The sequence below is a fragment of the Vulpes lagopus genome, chromosome 7 (genome assembly GCF_018345385.1).
Source record: "Vulpes lagopus strain Blue_001 chromosome 7, ASM1834538v1, whole genome shotgun sequence".
Classification (NCBI taxonomy): domain Eukaryota; kingdom Metazoa; phylum Chordata; class Mammalia; order Carnivora; family Canidae; genus Vulpes; species Vulpes lagopus.
Window position 1 is genome coordinate 8,057,913 of NC_054830.1, and position 18,806 is coordinate 8,076,718.

The 18,806-nt window shown below is 54.6% G+C and overlaps 2 protein-coding genes across 2 annotated transcripts in view; one reads left to right on the forward strand and one right to left on the reverse strand.

The window, feature by feature from the left end:
* Window positions 1-2,831, forward strand: part of LDLR (low density lipoprotein receptor) — a 37,082-nt gene extending 34,251 nt beyond the window's left edge. Inside the window, exons 17-18 of the mRNA XM_041762312.1 lie at window positions 34-191; window positions 985-2,831. Coding sequence (XP_041618246.1) covers window positions 34-191; window positions 985-1,020 — 194 coding nt within the window. The 3' untranslated portion in view covers window positions 1,021-2,831. The remainder of the gene's footprint in view (window positions 1-33; window positions 192-984) is intronic.
* A 7,983-nt stretch (window positions 2,832-10,814) lies between these two features.
* On the reverse strand, window positions 10,815-17,712 carry SPC24 (SPC24 component of NDC80 kinetochore complex). The gene is made up of 5 exons (XM_041763028.1): window positions 17,528-17,712; window positions 13,104-13,248; window positions 12,832-12,936; window positions 12,640-12,716; window positions 10,815-11,025 (listed from the first exon to the last, which is right to left on the reverse strand). The coding sequence occupies exons 1-5, from the start codon at window positions 17,685-17,687 to the stop codon at window positions 10,919-10,921; spliced, it is 594 nt and encodes a 197-aa protein (XP_041618962.1). The 5' UTR covers window positions 17,688-17,712; the 3' UTR covers window positions 10,815-10,918.
* Between the last annotated feature and the right edge of the window lie 1,094 nt (window positions 17,713-18,806).

An 18,806-nucleotide genomic window follows, 5' to 3' on the forward strand; every position in this document is an offset into this window, starting at 1 on the left:
GCGGCCTCCTGACCTGGCCACCTCCCGCTGCAGTCCTGCTCATCCTCCTATGCTTCGGGACCTTCCTCCTCTGGAAGAATTGGCGGCTTAAAAGCATCAACAGTATCAACTTTGACAATCCCGTGTACCAGAAGACCACGGAGGACGAGGTGCATATCTGCTGCAGCCAGGACGGCTACACCTACCCTTCGGTGAGTACCGGCCCAGGAGGCCCCCCACCTCCTCGTCCTCCCCACAGGGCTGGGAGATCCTCCAGAGACCCTCAAGGCGGGGAATAGGTAAGGACAGGATCAAGAGAAAGCAAACAAAGAAAGGAAGTGGGGGCTTTTGGGGAGGGAGGGAGATTTTTTTAAAAAGTTTTTTATTAAAAAAAAAATGTACTCATGAGAGACAGAAAGGCAGAGACACAGGCGGAGGGAGAAGTAGGCTCCATGCAGGGAGCCTGATGCGGACTCAATCCGGGACTCTGGGATCACCCTGGGACTCTGGGATCACACCCAGGAGGGAGATTTTAGATGAGGCAGCTGGGGCAGGCTCCCCAGGCCAGGGAGCGTGTGGTGTGCAGAACACATCGCCTAGGTGTAGACTCTGAGGCTGGTGAGGCTGGAGCTGAGAATCGGGGTGGGGGTGTTGAGCGAGTTGCCCAATGTAGGGAAGGGACCAGGCGTATGGAAGGGACCAGGCAGGGCCTTGTGCACCTGGCCTCAGGAGGAGCCATGGAAGGTTCTGATTAGAGGAGGGACTTGGCCTGACTCCTGGCTCACAGGCGCCCTCAGGTGGCTGTCGGGGGAAAGATGGGGGCAAGGTCGTGGGGTGGGGCGGGCCCCCAGCTTTGCCGAGGCTGCTGTGCTGGTGCAGGCTCCCATGAGGGGGGCTGGCCCCCCGCGCGGGCGCGGACGTCAGGGAGGGAGGCGTAGGTGGCCTCTGGCCATGTTTACTGAATGTTGGACTGATCGCTTCCGGCGTTTATCCTTCTGTTGACAGAGACAGATGGTCAGCCTGGAGGATGATGTGGCCTGAGCCGCTGCCCCTGGTCCCGTCCTTCCCCGGAACCTGCTGCCGGTCACGGGCAGGAAGGACACTTTCTCCCGGACCCTTGACCTGCCACAAACCCTTCCTGAGACCTCAACGCCCTCCTGTTTCATGCAAAGTGACCAAAGCCCTGCTGGCCGCAGCAGCCTCAGCGCCGGCTGCCGCTTGGCCTGTCTGCCAGAGCTTTGTTCTATATATTTATTCATCTGGGAGGCAGAACGGGCTTCCAATGGCGCACACGCAACGGGTTTAGGTAGGGCTTTTTTTTTTTTTTTTTAATTTCTCTATGAATAGCGGAGAAGAGAAAGTCAAATGAGCTGGGGGGGGGGGGGCGGGGCAAATGAGCTGGGGGAGCTGGGGCCCGTTTCTGCCCTCTCCAGGGACTGCTCACTTCTCCCCTCCATGTGGGACTGACGGAGGGAGAGAGAGGGGGAGAAAGAGAGGGAGAGAGAGAGAGAAGGCAAGCGGCTCTGACCACGAGAGCAGGCCCTACCCCAGGTCCTGAGTAGCTGCCTGCCCCCACTCTAGCCCGAACCCCCAAACTCAGGAGTAAATGTGTTCACCTCTGCCTTGCTGGACAGCCAGCACTAGCTTTTGCCTTGCCGCCCCCTCCCCTGCCCAGATCTGGATCAAACTAGTGTTTTCCAAGCAAGATTTGTGCCCTCCCCTTACGCCAAGACTCTGGCATTGGTCCTGACGTGGCCAAATCCAGCGTCCTGAGGGCGGGGGCCAAGCAAACCCATTCATTCACCAAAACCTCATCGGTTCCCAGGGAAAGCCTGAGCCACCGGTTGCCCTTAATATTTATTAAGTGCCTGAGATACCCAGTCAGCTGATGCATGGAGACAGTGGCCCCCGACCTCTAGGAGCATCCTTAGGCCTGGGTGCAGCGGTGCGGACCCCAGCCCCTGCGCCCACCCCAGCCCCTTCCAGATCCCCTTGCACTTTTTTTAGTTCAGGGCTGTATCTTGTGTAAAGTTGACATAGTCACTATTTTGCACTGGTTTCTGTTCCAGTTGGGATGGGCTCCGGGGTGGGAGAGGATGGATGAATGTACAATCTCGGGGCCTCCCCCCCCCCAGAACCCCCCTTCCTTACCCCTCCCAGCACTTCAAAGCCACAATCATGACTATCCAGCCTGTGTTTCCACTTCTATGCAGATCCCCCTGAGCCATTAACTTCCCCAAAATGGTTGTCTTTTGTTTGACGAATGCCCACTTTAGCCCTGTAGGATGTCCCCCAGGCTTCGTCATTTTATGGGACTTAAACAAAATATCTTTCCAATACTATCATACGGTGTCACGTCTATGACCAAAGAGACAAGTGGCAGCCTCCTGTGGACTCCTGTCAAGGGCTTGTCCACTGTTCACTGCATGACCACCAAACACTGTGCCCCTGTAGGAAACTGTGAAAGCCTTTTCTCCTTCTGAAGCATGTAAATAAACCCCTGTACAGGTAATGGGGGGGGGCTTTTTGTTATGTTTGCACTTTGTATATTTGTTAAACATTATCACTTATGTATATGAAACAAAGATCTATTTATTTTTGCAAACCCTGGTTGCTGCATCGGTGACCCCTCCGGGGGCTCTGCGTTGGGGGAAGTTGTCTCTGAGACGCCTCTTCTTTTTGTACAAAGATGACTCGTGCGGGCTTTGCGCAAAGCTCTTCGGGAGAACCGTGTCTGTGTTGTATATATGATGGGTTGCTTTGGGGGGATGGGTATCGCTTTTTAAACCACTGTATAGAATGTTTTTATAGCCCGAATGTCTTACTGTGATCAATTAAATTTCTTAAATGAACCGCTTGGTGAAACCTGGACCGCTTTCTTCCTCTGGTCTCTGGCTCCTCTGTCTGTGCATGAGCAGAACTTCTCAGGAGATGGCTCTGGAAAAGGGAACATTTCCCCAGAGCTCAGGACGGCCACAGGCTATGGGGCGCTTCCCTGAAGTGGGATTTTGCTAAATCTCCTGCATGCTCCTTCACAGAACCAACATCTAATGGGTGCCTGTGTGGTGTGCAGGTCCCAGCCTAGGCGTGTGGGACACTGCCATAAATAAGAGAGTAAGAGTCTGCCCTCAAAGAGCTGATATTTTAGAAGGGGAAATAGATACAAACAATGATCATATTTTAGAAGAATATTCTAGAAGAACGTTAAACAGGGCAATGGGGCAGAGAAGTGACTAGCAGGGAGAAGGCTCCTTTAGGGAGGGCTCAGGGAAGGATTCTCTAAGGGGGTGACATTTGGGCTGAATCCAGAAGAATAACTGCGAGGAGTGGCTGGGGCTGAGACCTTACCACCTGGTGCAATCAACACATGATTCCCGAAGGGAGCGTCCCCTACAAACCCTTTGGGCCCCTGTATGGTTGATGTGAGGTTTCTTTTTCTTTTTTTTTTTTAAGATTTTATTTATTCATAACAGACAGAGAGGCAGAGACACAGGCAGAGGGAGAGGGAGAGAGAGGGAGAGGAAGAGAAGCAGGCTCCATGCAGGGAGTCCGATGGCCCCAGGATCACACCCCGGGCCAAAGGCGGGGCCAAACCGCTGGGCCACCGGGGCTGCCCAATGTGAGGTTTTCTTAAAGGATGAACACCTAGGGGAATCCCTGGGTGGCGCAGCGGTTTGGCGCCTGCCTTTGGCCCAGGGCGCGATCCTGGGGTCCCGGGATCGAATCCCACTTCAGGCTCCCGGTGCATGGAGCCTGCTTCTCCCTCTGCTTGTGTCTCTGCCTCTCTCTCTCTCTCTGTGACTATCATAAATAAATAAAAATTAAAAAAAAAAAAAAAAAAGGATGAACACCTAGGAAATAAATTGCTGAGATAATAAAACGAGGTCTCACAACACAAATCCAAATAATCATGAGTTCCGGCGAATTGGGCCTCAAATTCCGTAGTAACAACATTTGGCCAGAGCTGTGGGTGTTGCGGGCACGCACACCCCCATTCTCTCTGCACCCCAGCTTTACTGGAGTCTGACGTGCAGGCTTCAGACCCCTTTCCTGGGATATGGCAAACCAAACCGCAAGGAGTCTAGGCGCCTAGCACCTGTCGGGGGGTCAGGGACAGAGCGGGTCCATGGATGCAAAGAACTTAATATGGGGAAGTAGGTATAAAAGTTCAAATGGGACCAACCACACTGACACCTCACTCCCTGGGCTTCTGCTCTAGGTCCTTACAGGTGGGAGCCAGGGCCTGGGGGACGGGGGTGGGGAGTTAGCATCCGGTGGGGACACAGGTTCCATTGTGAAGACGGAGAAAGTTCTGAAGACAGGTGGTGGCGGTGGCCGCACAACCATGTGGATGTACCCAATGACCCCAGATTGGACACTTAAACCCGGTCAAATGGGAAGTCTGATGCTGTGTGTATTGGAAGGCAACGCTAAATGATTCTTTAAAGACCCAATAGGGGAACAATGAGGCAGCCAGAAGTAAACGTGGTGTAGGGCGGAGCTGGTATTATGGGACCCAGAGGGAGGTGCTGGGAGCCTCGCAGGTGACACTGTGTATGGCAAAAAAAAAAGGGGGGGAAGCCAACTTCTCCCCTCCTCCTGGTGGTGCCCTCTCCCACCAGCGACCCCACAGCCTGAAGCCAGCAGGAGCACCCCCCAGCGACCCCGCAGCCTGAAGCCAGCAGGAACACACACACACACACACACACACACCCCACTTTACAGGGCAAAGGGAGGGAGAGCAGGAACGGGCTGGGAAGCGGGTGACCCAGGGTGCAGGGCGGTGGGGTGGGAAGGAGCACATCCCGGGCCGAGCCACCTAGGCACCTAGGTTGAGATGGGGGGGGGGTCTCGCACGCCTTGGAGCCTCAGTTTCCCCAGCTGAAGCTGGGGCCAGGGCTAATCCCCAGCTCCCAGGCTCAGAGCGCTTGGGGGGCCCTGCACAGGCCTGCAGAGGAAGGCCCGGAGCCGGGGGACTGTCATGTTCGCTGTGTCCACAGGGTGGCACTTCCTTCCTTCCTTCCGCCCTTTGTCTTGGGAAGGTTCCAAAATGCCTCTGGGGGTGAAGGCTGAACGGGCGCCCGGGAAGCGTGGGCCGGAGGCCGCTCAATAATTGGTTGATTGACTGATTCCAAGCTCAGCCGCGCGGCAAACGGGCCAAATGAGCGTAAATGGCCCGGCAAACCGAAGGGGCCTGGAGGTGACCCGGGAGCAGGCGGGGAGGGGGCAGGACGTGGTCCCCGTGTCCCTGTGGAGGGCGCCGCCCGCAGCCAGAGGGGCGGGCGCTTCTGGTCTCTGGCCTCGGCCGTTTTCTGCTCCAGGACGAGTGACCAGCTTCCTTCCTTGGGGCCCCCGCGGCGACACTGCATGTGGCCCACACGCGGGACTCGGAGCTTCATGACAAGTGACAGCAAGCCCTTGGGGATGAACGTGGCTGCTCCCCAGCGCAGCCCCTGAGCACGGGGCAGTGTCAAGTGACCATTTCACAGATGGGCAAGGGGAGGCTCGGTGGCTGGGCTCAGCTCACACGGCTCGGGGAGGACCTAGAGGCCACCCCTTGCCTTCCCCTACAGGCTGCGAGGGGTGGAGTGGGGGGTTCTTGGGGCTCGGACAGGGTCCCCTACCGGCCCCCGGCGGGACTCCAGGCCTGCACGCACCGCCAGCTCCCGGGCCTGTGGGCTCAGCACCAGAGCACCGCGACGGAGCCGGTTCTGGGGGGCACGGGACTCTGCAGCTCGGGGGACTGTCACCCCCAAGGACAGGGTGGGGGGCTGGCAGTTCCCTGCGCCTTGGCTCTGAGGGCTCAGCAGCTCCGGCCAGGGCAGGGTGGGTGGCGCAAGGAAGCTGCTCCCCTGGGCTTGGTACCCCCAATTCTGTCCTCTGCTGCCCCCCACCCCCACCGGCGGCCCAAACCACAGCTGCCTGCGGTGAGTCAGGCTGGAGCCTGCGGGGCGAGCCCAGGTCCGGGGGAGGGGAGGGCTGCCCGCACCCTGCAGCTTCCCCAGCCAGCCCCCCTCCACTGTGAGGGGTCAGGACCTCCTTCGGGCCCCCCGGAAGTGAATTCTCCGACGGCGGGGTGTGGGAGAGGCTGAGGGCCCCGACGGGGGGTGAGCCCTGGGCACACCATCCACCCCCGAGCGGGGCAGCGGCCGGGGCGGGAGGGGTTGGAGGCGGGGCAGCCCTGGGACTCCTGGGTCTGGTCCAGCCTCCCCTCCAGGCGGCTCGGGTTTCAGCCCTGCTTCCTGCCCTGGTGGAGGGGCTCCCTCCTCCCTGAGCCCCGCCCTCCCAGGCCCAGCTGCTCTGCTCACCCTGGCCTCTGCTCCCACGCTGGGCCTGGGACAGAGTGGGGAGAGCTAGAGCTAGGGGGTTCACAGCAAGACCAGCCCCCTAGAAACGCGGGACTAGAGCAGGGTGGCCTGTGCTCAAAGGTTGTCATCAGGCTCCCTTTTCCTGGGCCCCAACTCTGGGGTCCTGCCTGACATCTGAAATCCCCTGCGGATCTTATTGTGGACTGCAGGCCCAGTGTGATCCAGCAACCACTCCCTCCTCCCAACCCTGCGTGATCCAGCCCCTTGCCCCACAGTTCCTGCAGGCCTCTTTGCTACCTCTGAGCACTCTCTTTGCACTGGCTGTTCCCTCTGCCTGGATCACCACCTCCACACTTCCGTCTCCTGGGAGCTCAAGTCTGGGCTCCAGTGATACCTCCTCTCCAGGGCCTCCTACAGAGCTTCCCCCGACAGCAACAGCATTGATCGCTAACTGAAAGTTGGAGTTTAAATGCCCAAACTCTGGATCCAGGTCAAATCCTGGCTCTGCCCCTCATCAGCTGTAAGAACTAACACAAATAACTTGACCTCTCCGTGACTCAGTTTCTTCCTTCTCGACCCACTGGTCTTGGCCTTCATGGGAGTGTGGCTCCCTGATGGGGGTGCCGGGGCAGGGCACCAGTCAATCACAGATGCCCAGTTCACATTTCTGAGTCAATCAGGGAGTGTCCCCAGGAACCCCAGCACTGTCATGACATCCTGCAACCAGTCTTTCCGGCCTCTCCCCAGCCAGGCCAGAGAGATCAGGTCACAGCCTCACATCCAAGAACGAGGTTCAAATCCATCCTTGGACACCCATCCCCCAGGCACACACACTCACTGGGTCCCAGTCCCTTGATCTAGAAACTGGGAGCAGCTCTGACCACGGCTCAGACCAGGACTGGGAGTGGGGGACACTGGGAGGACCCACCCATGGCGATGTAGGCCTGGGGGTTCAGAGGAAGAGGCCGAGCGGGACCCTTGGGGGCAGCCAGCCTTAGGACTTTACCAGCGACTGCCCAGTGTGAGGCCTTCGCTCCCAGCAGTCCCTTGGCGCTTTCCCCAGAAACACCAATGACAAGCTGGGTCAGCTGGGCATCCGGACACTTGCCTCACAGCCACCTGTCAATAATGCCTTTATCTAGAACTTCAGCTTTACCGCTCCATCAACGCAGGCGTGAGTTCCAGTCATTGCTTGGCGTCTTCCTACCGGGTAGCCTTGGAAAAGGCCCAGCCACCTCAGAGGCTGTTTCTCTTCTGAAAAGCCCGAGATGCTCCTCCATGGACCCTACAGCCCCACTGTGGGGGTTCAGACTCCAGGGGTGTCATTGTCCTGTGACTGTTAAGCCTGGATCACGCCATGCGTTTCCCCATCTGTAAAATGAATACTCTTTACTGGCTTGGGATGGTGCTGGGCCCGTGCTGGCCCTGGGGTGGGGGTTGGGGGGGTGCAGGAGGAAGGGTGGGGGTGAGGGGATCAAGCCTCAGCTCGACAGGTGCAAGGCCAGTGACCTGGCTCCCCACTCCCTGGTCCTGGGGACACGAATCTTGCTTCTACCTCCATCGGGCTGGGCCCAACACTCCGCATGCCTGTGGCCGGCCTCCAGAAATCAAGAGCTGGTGACCACTGGTGACCATTGCCGCTTGGGCGGCTCTCCAGAGGAACGACAAGCAGGAATGGGGGTAGGGGTGCAGGCTGGAGGTCTGAGGCTGTCCTGCTGGCTGTCCCAGGCATCCAGCCAGCACTGGGCAGTGAGTCAGGGCCCAGGCATGCGGAGGGCCGGGGCCTCTCCAGGCCCCTGTGAGCTCAGGCACCTCCCTGAACCCGCCCGCCAGGCCACGTTCCTTACTGGCTTGCTCACTCCTTCGGCCAGACCCGGGGCTGCCCGGGTAGACGAGAGAAGCACGGCCACTCTGAGCCTGGGCTCACGCAGCCTCCCCGAGGGGACCTTCCTCCTGGGGAAACTGAGCTCCGAGCAGGCCAATACCTCCTTGGCCTCCGCCCAGAGCCAAGCAAAGGGACTGCCTGGAGGGAGACGGGCCTGTGGAGGGCTTTAGGGCCAGGGCCAAGGGCACTCCTAGGTTCTGGTCTGTAACGTCCCGCCCCCCCACACCTGCTCTCTCCCGGGCACTCGGTTTGATAGCCGGCAGGTCTGCTGGATCAACCGCGGACGCATGCCTCATTGCCTGCCCCGCAGCCCTGAGCTGGGCTGGGGCTGCTCTGACATGCTCACAGGGCCCACTAGAGTGGGGGGCGATCCTGGCGCCCTCACCCATGCGGCTGGGCAGGTGGAGGCCAGCTGTGTTAGCAGGAATGCCCATCAAGGTGACAGCAGCTACTGAGCCGACCACATGTGGATGCCTGGCTGGTTCTTGGCTGAGGCTGCAGGGCCAGGAAGGTGGGGGTGGGGGTGGGGGTGGAGAGATGAGGGGGGAGGGGGCAGGGAGGAGGATGACTGCCTCCTGTGTGCTCCACATTTGTCACGACTGAGGGGGTGCTCCTGGCATCCAGAGGGTGGGGGCCAGGAATGCTGCTACATGTCCTACGGCGTCCAGGACAGCCTGTAAGAATGACTGGCCCCGATGTCCCTAGGGCTGGGGTGGGAAAACCATGGCCAAGGTCAAGTTTTCTGGAGGCCGATGGTACAAAGAGGGGGCTCTGCACCCATCTCATGCCATAAAAGACCTTACTGATCTTGAAAATCAACAGCTCAGGAGGGCTTATGTGACCACTTACTCGAACACATAAAGTCAAGCCCTTGGCATAAAAACGGCCTCTGAAGCTCTGGGAATCTCTGTGAACCGAATGACCTGGTCCGTCTCCCTAGTCCTAGAGCCCAGGCTCCCTTGCCCCAGAAGCTGCAAGGGTGACCTGGACAGACTGTCCGGTGCCCATGACGCGCTCAGATGCTGCTACACTTGCTGCTTACGCTCCCTCTGCCTAGCAAGCCTCGTCTCCAATTATAAAAAACGGTCACATTTGCACTTACTAGAAACAGAGCAGTTACAGAGGCGCGCACGAAACCCCAGACCCTGAGGACCCAGAGGCTCGTGGGACCATAACAAATCTACTGACAAGGCTGCATATAGAAGGTGGCTGGTTAGGTTTAAGGGGGACCAACTTCCCCTTCCCTACCCTCAGGCAGGCGGGCCGTAAGCATCCCATTCTTAGTGGTACCCCAAATCACTGAGGATGGCGGATAAGGGAACATATAGAATGGCCTGGGTCGTATGCTGCATCAAGTAGATTTACATCAGGAGCACGGGACTCTTCCTCTCATAGCAAGTTCGTGCCCCATGTTGGGTGATTATAAATATACAGACTAAAAAAAGGGCAGCCCCGATGGCCCAGTGGTTTAGCACCACCTTCAGCCCAGGGCCTGATCCTGGAGACCCGGGATCTAGTCCCACGTCGGGCTCCCTGCATGGGGCCTGCTTCTCCCTCTGCCTGTGTCTCTGCCTCTCTCTCTCTCTCTGTCATGAATAAATGAATAAAATCTTAAAAAAAAAAAAAAAGAAAAGAAAAGAAATGTGGAACTCAACATAAAAAAAAAAATTTAGCTGTTTGTGATAAAAAAAAAAAAAAAGTAACAGTGGCACACACAACATAACTTAGTCTTCCCTTCCTCCACACAGAGAGGTCCAGGGCTGGGGCACCTCGCTGGTTTAGTTAGTCATGTCCAACTCTTGATCTCAGCTCAGATATGGATCTCTGGGCCATGAGTTCAAACCTCAATGTTGGGCTCTATAGTGGGTGTGGAGCCTACTTAAAAAAAAAAAAAAAAAAAAAAAAAGTCCAGGGGGACCTAAGTGGCTCAGTCAGTTAAGCATCTGAATCTTTTGACTTTGGCTCCGGTCATAATCTCAGGGTCAGGAGATGGAACCCTGTGTCAGGCTCCACCTTCAGCATGGAGGTGGCTTGTCCTTCTCCCTCTATACCCCCCTCACTCGCACACACTCTTTCTCAAATAAATAAGTAAATAAAATCTTTTTTTTTTTTTTTTTTTTTAGAGATTCATGATAGACATAGAGAGAGAGAGAGGCAGAGACACAGGAAGAGAGATAAGCAGGCCCATGCCGGGAGCCCGACGTGGGACTCGATCCCGGGACTCCAGGATCGCGCCCTGGGCCAAAGGCAGACGCGAAACCGCTGAGCCACCCAGGGATCCCCAGTAAATAAAATCTTAAAAAAAAAAAAGTCCAGTGCTGATACCTGGGTTCCACAGTCATCGGGGAACCAGGCTCCCATCGACCCTAGAGGACTGCATCCCTCCTTACATGTGGCAACATGACTGCCAGGGCTCCAGCCAGCACTTTCATATTCCAGTTCTGGGCACAGAGTGCCCAACTTCAATCACAAATGATAAAGACCCAGGATTTGTTATCACACACACTATGGCATCATCTGTATAGTGTCGCCAGAGATGTGAGGCCACGGTCTGGCAGTTAGGGTAGTTCTCTATGGTTACCCAGCCAAGGCCAGTCCAGCAACTGAGGCCGAAGGCAGAAAGACACTCAGTAAAAAACCCGTCTGTGTATAAACATTTAATTTTAAGCTCATCTCACCACTGAGGCACCACCCACCCTCTTCGGCAGATCCATGCTGTGCGCAAACGTGTCCTCGAGGCTCCTGGCTACCAGTTCGTGTCCACCAGGTTCCAGAGGTAGTCGCTGATGAACTTCTTGGAGAGCTGGGTGCTGTCCAGGTGGATGGGCTGTGCGATACTGGGGCCATGATGGACTATAGGGCAGATGTAAGGAAACCTGATGCGCATGGCCCATTCCGTGACCCCAAGAGGAAAGGATACTGCCTCTAAAAAAATGTTACTAAGATATATAGAGACCAAACGAGACTTTTGTAAACAAAACGTTGAATTCTGGGCACTTGGGTAGCTCAGTGGGTTACGTGTCTGCCTTTGGCTCAGGTCATGATCCCAGGGTCCTGGGATGGAGCCCCTCATTGGGCTCCCTGCTCAGTGGGGAGTCTGCTTCTCCTTCTGCCCCTCCCCCTGCCCACATGCTCTTTCTCTCTTAAATAAATAAATAAATAAAATCTTTTTAAAGGGACACCTGGGTGGCTCAATGGTTGAGCACCTGTCTTCAGCCCAGCACGTGATGCTGGGATCCCGGGATCGAGTCCCACATCGGGCTCTCTGCATGGAGCCTGCTTCTCCCTCTGCCTGTGTCTCTGCCTCTCTCTCTTTCTGTCTATCATGAATAAATAAATAAAATCCTAAAAAAAATTTTTTTTAAAGTTAAATTCTGATAATGTACTATCTTTTTAAAAAAATGGTGAAATAGGCAGCCCAGATGGCTCAGTGGTTTAGCATCGCCTTCAATCCAGGGTGCGATCCCGGAGATCTGGGATCGAGTCCTGCATCGGGCTCCCTGCATGGAGCCTGCTTCTCTCTCTGCCTGTGTCTCTGCCTCTCCCCCTCTCTCTCTGTGTCTCTATGAATAAATAAATAAAATCTTTGAAAAAAAAAAAAGAAAGAAAACATAGGGCAGCTCCAGTGGCTCAGAGGTTTAGCGCCCCCTTCGGTCCCAGGGCCTGATCCTGGAGGCCTGGGATCGAGTCCCACGTCAGGATCCCTGCATAGAGTCTGCTTCTCCCTCTGCCTCTCCCTCTCTCTGTCTCTCATGAATAAAATAATCTTTAAATAAAAATCTTAAAAAAATAAAAAATCCGATAAAAATCTGGATGTACGAAACATCCAGAAAGATCAAAAACACCCTAACAAGGTTACCGTGTTCCTTCCCAGAGAAAATAAAATAAAATAATAAAATAAAAATAAAAAACTGGTGAGATACATACAAAATAGACCATGGGAACCAGCTCAGTGGCATGAAGTACATGCACATGATGTGCAGCCATCCCCACCCCCTGGCCCCCAGTGCCCACCATCTACTTTGTCTCTGTGGATCTGACTCCTCTCGGGGCCTCCTGGCAGCGGAATCAGACAGTAGTTCATTTTTTGTGTCTGGTTTGTTTCACTTAACATCACGTCCTCCAGGTACACCCGTGTTCTAGCATGTGCCAGAATTTCCTTCCTTCCTAAGGCGGAATACTATTTTATCGCACAGAAACACCACAGTTTGCTTATCTAGCACTTTGCTGCTAGATGATTGGGTTGCTTCCACCTCTTGGCTGTTGGGACCAAGGCAATTAGGAACACAAATGCGCAAATACCGGTTCAAGTCCCGGCTTTTGGTGTCTTTGTGTTTATCCCCAGAAGGGGGACTGCTGGATCCTGTGGGGACTCTGGGAGGACCTGCCAGACTTTTCCACAGCGGCCTGGCGCTCTGCGTGGCCACCAGCAGGCGCACAGGGCTCTGCTTTCTCCACAAAGGATACTGCCTTTGACCATCCCCGGCTCACACTCGTAGTCCCACTCAATTTTACTGACTCGGTGATAAAGCTGAGCCACGTACCTGTATGAGAACACGAAAGGAGAGAGGGAGGGAGAGAGGCCAGTTACCCCAGTGCAGACTCCAGCTCAGGGCTGCGGGGTACGCACACGCTAGCACACGCACTGGGGGGACATACACGGCTGAGGGGATGGTGACAGTTGTGTCTTCGTCAACTTCCCTCTCCTGTCTCTCGAGACCGGCCTCGACCTCCTTGAGCTCCTCCAGCTCTGTGGTGAGCTGAGTAAAGCAGGCAGTTAAGGTCACCTCACTGGAGGGGGGTCTCGCGCGCTAACCCAGCCTCTGTGGGCCCAGGGCCCCCCTGGCTCCAAGCGGGGTCCCTGGCTTGAACCAGCTGGCAACCCCGGGGTGAGCCCGCAGCCCGGCCTTCGGCGCCCGAGGGAAGGATATAGGAGGCTGGCCTTCAGATGCGTGTTCTCCTCGCCGGCCTTCTGAAGCTCAGCTTTGAGCTGCTGCAACTCGACCCCCCTCTGGTGCGCCTGCGCCTTCACGTCAAGGAGGCGCTGGGCCACTTCTTCCTCCGTGGCCAGGATCTCTGTTGGGGGGTTGGGGGGAGAAGGCTGAAGCCCTACAAAGAGGTTTCTCCAGGGTCTGTCTTTGCCCCAGAAGAGCTGAGGACAAAGCTGGGGGCCGGAGTGGGGTGGGTAGGGAGGTTCATCTGCCTGAGGCCTCAGCCACTCCTCGAGTCCCTGTCTACGGCTCCCCAGGGACCTGCTGATCCTATTTGCAAAAGCCCATCACTCAGGTCCACTCGGACCTTGTAAAAGTGCTTCCATTTCACCAAAACACATCTGAATCCTCCAAAAAAAAAAAAAAAAGAACGAATGAACGATAAAGTAATCAATCAATCCAGTCCTTTGCACCAGTCTTAATGTATAGTGTCCGGGTCAACCTTGCTGCCCAAGCAAGAAGCCTGGCACTCACTTTCCACATCCAATTAGTGATCCAGGCCTGCCGAGTCCCCTGCTCCTGCCCCCGCTGCAACCCCCTCACGGGTCCCTCCAGGATCACCCAGCCTCCCCCTCACACCTTGCTTTGGTCTCTGCTGTTGCCAGTTCCTTCTGCTCTCTGCCTCCAGAGTGGCTGCCTTAGAGACCAAATGTGAAGTCACTCCCCTGCTCGAAGACCATCCATGGCTCCCTAGTATCTCCAGGGTAAGATCCCGGTCCCTCTGAGCATCTTTACTTTCCCCGACAGCCTCCTTTCTGCCTGCTTTTCACCCCCACACATACTCTTCTCTCTGCTCCGGCTACAAAGATCTCATTCTACAAACAAGCCCCATCCTTCACAGGCCTGGGCCTCCACCTGCCTGTCCTCTGTGGGATGCCACTGTGCTCCTGCCTATCGGGCACTCCTGGACCCATTCTTCCAGACTTCCGGGCAGTGCTCGCCTCGGGCAGCTGGACACTCTCCTCTCCCTCCCAGCGCACGGCCATGCTTCCATGACAGCCCTGCCAGCACTGAATGAGTCATTCTTCCTCTTTCTTCCACGAACCAGGGATTGCATCTTATATTCACCATATATCGCCAGCACCTACTCAGAATAAACATGCTTTGTACGAAACATCCAGAAAGATCAAAAACACCCTAACAAGGTTACCGTGTTCCTTCCCAGAGAACTGGAGAAATCTGCCAACTCCGAGAAGGCACAGATGGAAATGCTTCCCAAAGGGCTGGCGTTTAAGTGTTTACAAACTTACATTAAGTTAATTTTTCATCAAAATATTACATGTATATGGCTGTGAAAATTTAAACACACAGAGGAACCTCCCCACCCCCCCAAGCCTCTCCACCCCTCTGAAGCAGCCACTTTCAACTCATCACTGTTTTCTCTGGCACTGACCTTCACATTTCTAAATAATTTGCTTATGCTGCTATTTCTTGATTTGTCTGTTTTAAACAGTGCCTGCTGACTTCCTGTTAGGATAGCTGGGGATGTGGCTCTGTTCTGCAGCCTTCCTGCCCCTTCTCCCCTCACCTTCCCTATAGACAACTGAGTCTCCTTGGTATCTTCCCTGGGAGCACCCTCCTCCCTGTGGATGCTGGTAAGGAGTACCATCACCTGAGTGTGCGCTGAGTGCTGCAGGATGACCTCAGAGCCCCTGCTCGGTGTGTTCTCACAACCCTCTGAAGGGAGTGGCTAAACCCCTGCCCACCATGGAGAGGTGAGGGACAGAAGCCCCAAAACAGTCAGTGACTTGTCCATAGGCACTTAGCTCTGACATCTGGATCTGATCTGGATCCCAACCCCAACTCCATCCATAATGCTAAACCCCAGGCAGGCTGGGTGATGCCATCCTTCTCCCCAAACCATCAATCGAGTTGGGAGTGGGGAGGAAAGACGAGAGACAAGAAGAGAGAGGAGGAGAAGAGGAAGACTGACTAGGGCATTCACCACACTTAAAACAACCTCCAGGGATGCCTGGGTGGCTCAGCGGTTGAGTGTCTGCCTCTGGCTTAGGGCATGATCCTGGAGACCCAGGATTGAGTCCCACATTGGGCTCCCTGCATGGGGCCTGCTTCTTCCTCTGCCTGTGTCTCTGCCTCTCTCTGTCTCTGTGTCTCTCATGAATAAATAAATAAAATCTTTAAAAAATCAAAAATAAAACAACCTCCAAACTCCTCCTGGGTGCTCACTGCTGGCAGAGTCTGGTTGTGGTTGACCTCACCTTCACTGCTTTCTCCTGGGTCTCCAAGTTCACTCTCACCTTGTGACCTTGGCATTTCCAGTCACCTCCGCCAGGAACACTCTTCCCCCAAGCCATTCCCTGCTTAGCTCCTAGGTCATTTCAGTTTCAATCTAAATAGCATCTCCACATGAAATGTAACTGTAAAAAGACATTTTAAAAAAACCTGGCACCAAAATCACTATAGAAAACTGGAGGACACTTTCTCAAAAAATTAAATATCAAATTACCATGTGATCTAGCAATTCCACTTCTGGGAAAATGCAAAAAAGAATTGAAAGCAGGGACCCAAAGAGATATTTGAACACCCATGTTCATGGCAGCATTATTCACAACAGCCAGGGGCTGGAAGCAACCCAACTGTCCATCAATGGAGGAATGAACAGAGGCAGCCCATGTGGCTCAGCGGTCTAGTGCCACCTTCAGTTCAGGGCGTGATCCTAGAGACCCAATATTGAGTCCCATATCAGGCTCCCTGCATGGAGCCTGCTTCTCCCTCTGCCTGTCTCTGCCTCTCTCTCTCTCTCTCTCTCTCATGAACAAATAAAATCTTTTAAAAAAATTAAAAATGGACAAATGAACAAACAAAATGAAGTATGTCCACACATTGGAATATTATTCAGCCCTAAAAAATGAAATTCTGACACGTTACAACATGGATGATTCTTAAAAACACTGCACTAAGTGACATATACCAGACACACAACATAAAAAATAATAATAAAAAGAAAATAAGCCACACTAAATTCCAGGATTCCACTTATATGAGGTCTCTAGAATAGTTCATAGAGACAGGAAGTAGAAGGGGCTGGGAGAAGGGGAAATGGGGAGTCAGAGTTTAATGAGTAGTTTTAGTTTGGGATAATGAAAACATTCTGGAGATGGGACGGTGGGGATGGCTGCACAATGATGTGAATGTACTTAATGCCACCAAACAGGACACTTAAAAATCGCTAAAATGTTGTGTTTTGTTTTGTTTTTTAGGATTTTATTTATTTATTCATGAGACACACACACACAGAGTCAGAGATATAGGCAGAGGGAGAAGCAGGCTCCCCGCAGGAAGCCTGATGCAGCCCTTGCCCCAGGACCCCAGGAACACAACCTGGGCCAAAGGCAGACGTTCAACCACTGAGCCACGCAGGTGCCCCTAAAATGGTAAGTCTTTATCAATTTTACAACAACAACAACAAAAACCTGGCACTGAGAAAAGCAGTGACAATGGGTGCTGTCAGCAGTCCCATTTCATAGATGAGGTCACTGAGGCATGGGAGGGAAGCCCCTAGATCGGGGCTCATGAGTTACCTGAAATCCAGATCAGAAGCTGGGAGAGCCCCTCTCACCTGCAGGAGAGGCTTGATGCAGCCCTCTCTCTGTAGCATGTTAAGATATTTATTAGCAAAGCCTTTCATCCTTCGCTTTAAAGGAGTCTTACATTTGATGGTGTCTTCAATTCCACGTAAACGGTATTATCCATGTAAAGCAGGAAGCACCTTTACCTGCACCGATTTATTTAATCCTCCCTGGCTCTCTCCCAGGCCTCCTTGGGTTTCTGCTAAAACATCATCTTTCAGAAGGCTTTCGCTGACCCGCCCCAAAACATCACCACTCCCTCCAACACAACCTAGTTTGTCCTTAGCCCTCCTTAGCCCATCACCTCCTGACATACCCATTTTCTTGGTTTATCTTCTGACCTCCCCTCACTAGCACTATCAACCCACTAAGGGATATATTGTCTGTTTCGTTCTCTGCTTCCATCCCAGGGCTGACACTCTACCTGGCACACACCAGGTGCTCAGTAAAACAGCTGAACCTCAGTAAGTGGAAATGCTGGGATTAAAACCCAGCGCTCCGACTCCTGAACCCCACTTCAGACCTTGGGTCCCCCAGCTCCTGCTCACGGAAGGCTCAGAATTGGACCAGACCCTCTGAGCTCCTATATTCACTAACTCGAGGGCGCCGCCATCCCGAAGCCCATTTCACGGGTGGGGAAACAGGTTCAGCGGGCGTACTGTCCATGGGAGAACAGGGCAGGGGAGAGGGCGCCCAGGAGGGAGGGACTTGCTGCCCCCAGGCATCCCCCGGGTCCCAGCCGCCCCCGGCCCCGCCCCCGGCCCCGCCCCTGACCTCGCAGCCGTTGCTCCGCGAGTTCTTGCGTCTCCAGCAGCCGCTCCACCACCTGCTCGTGGCGTCCCAGCAGCCGCCGTTGCTGCGCCTCCGCGCGGTTGGCACCCAGCAGGCTCAGCAGCCCCTGGCTCACCTCCTCCATGTCGCGGAAGGCCGCCATGACTACGCCGGGACCTTTCCCGCGCAAGTTTAACTGCCCTCAGGGCCCGCCTCTCTCCCCAGGAGCCTCATTCCCATTGGTTTGATCCTCCATCAGTCATCAGGAATGGGCGGGCGGTAGCCGCTGGTCTGGCCTAGTGCGCCTGCGCCGGCTCCTCCTCCGTCTCCTGCAATGGCCAATCGGCGCAGGGAGGTGGGGCTTGTGTGCCTGCGGGAGTCCTGCGTGACGCGCCTGCGCAGGCTGGAAAGCATCTGGCGGCTCCTGAAGCTGTTTGTTTAGTTGTAGTTGCACCAGGGGCGCGGTGCCGGGAAGCGTTGGACCGCCTCTCGTGGAGCTGACGTTCTATAGGGTGTGCGTGGGATGCTCGCAATCAGCGTAATAAATAAATAGGTAAATTCCGTAAGGATGCACAGCAAGCTGGAGCATGCAGCCAGATTTATGGGGTTCGAACCCCACTTCCTAGCTTCCTTATCCTGGGCAAGTGACTTCACCCCTCTGTGCCTCACTTTCCTCGTCAGTAAAATGAGGGTCATAATAGTACATACGTAGGGGTAGGCGTGAGGATTAAGTGAGGACGGTGCTGAGTATTCAGGGAGTACTATATAAAGGCGTTCAAGAAAACATACATGGAACCCGAGCAGGTGCGGCACCTAGCCTAACTGGCACGACACCATGCTGTGTGAAGGGTCGTAGGAGAGAAAAGACAACATGCGCGTTTATGTGACAAATTTCTCAAACTGAGGTAAAGAAATCTAATTTGGCAGGTCATGACCAGCATTTTCTACAAAATACAATGGGGGAAAAAATCAGTGCATTGTGTGCAGAAAGTTAAGCATTGTTTTTGGGAAACTCCAAAATCTGCGAGTACTGGGTGTGACAGATTATATTTTCAAAAATTGAATACAGAAATAGTTCCAACCTTTGCCACTCCCCGTCCAGAGGCAGACTCTCATTCTCCTCCTTTTGAGCTTCAGCAGGACTTGGTGCAGCAAATAAAATGTGGCAGAAAGGGGATTCCTGGGTGGCTCAGCAGTTGAGCACCTGGCTTTGGCCCAGGACTCGATCTTGGAGTCCTGGGATCAAGTCCCACATTGGGCTCCTCCCTGCATGGAGCCTGCT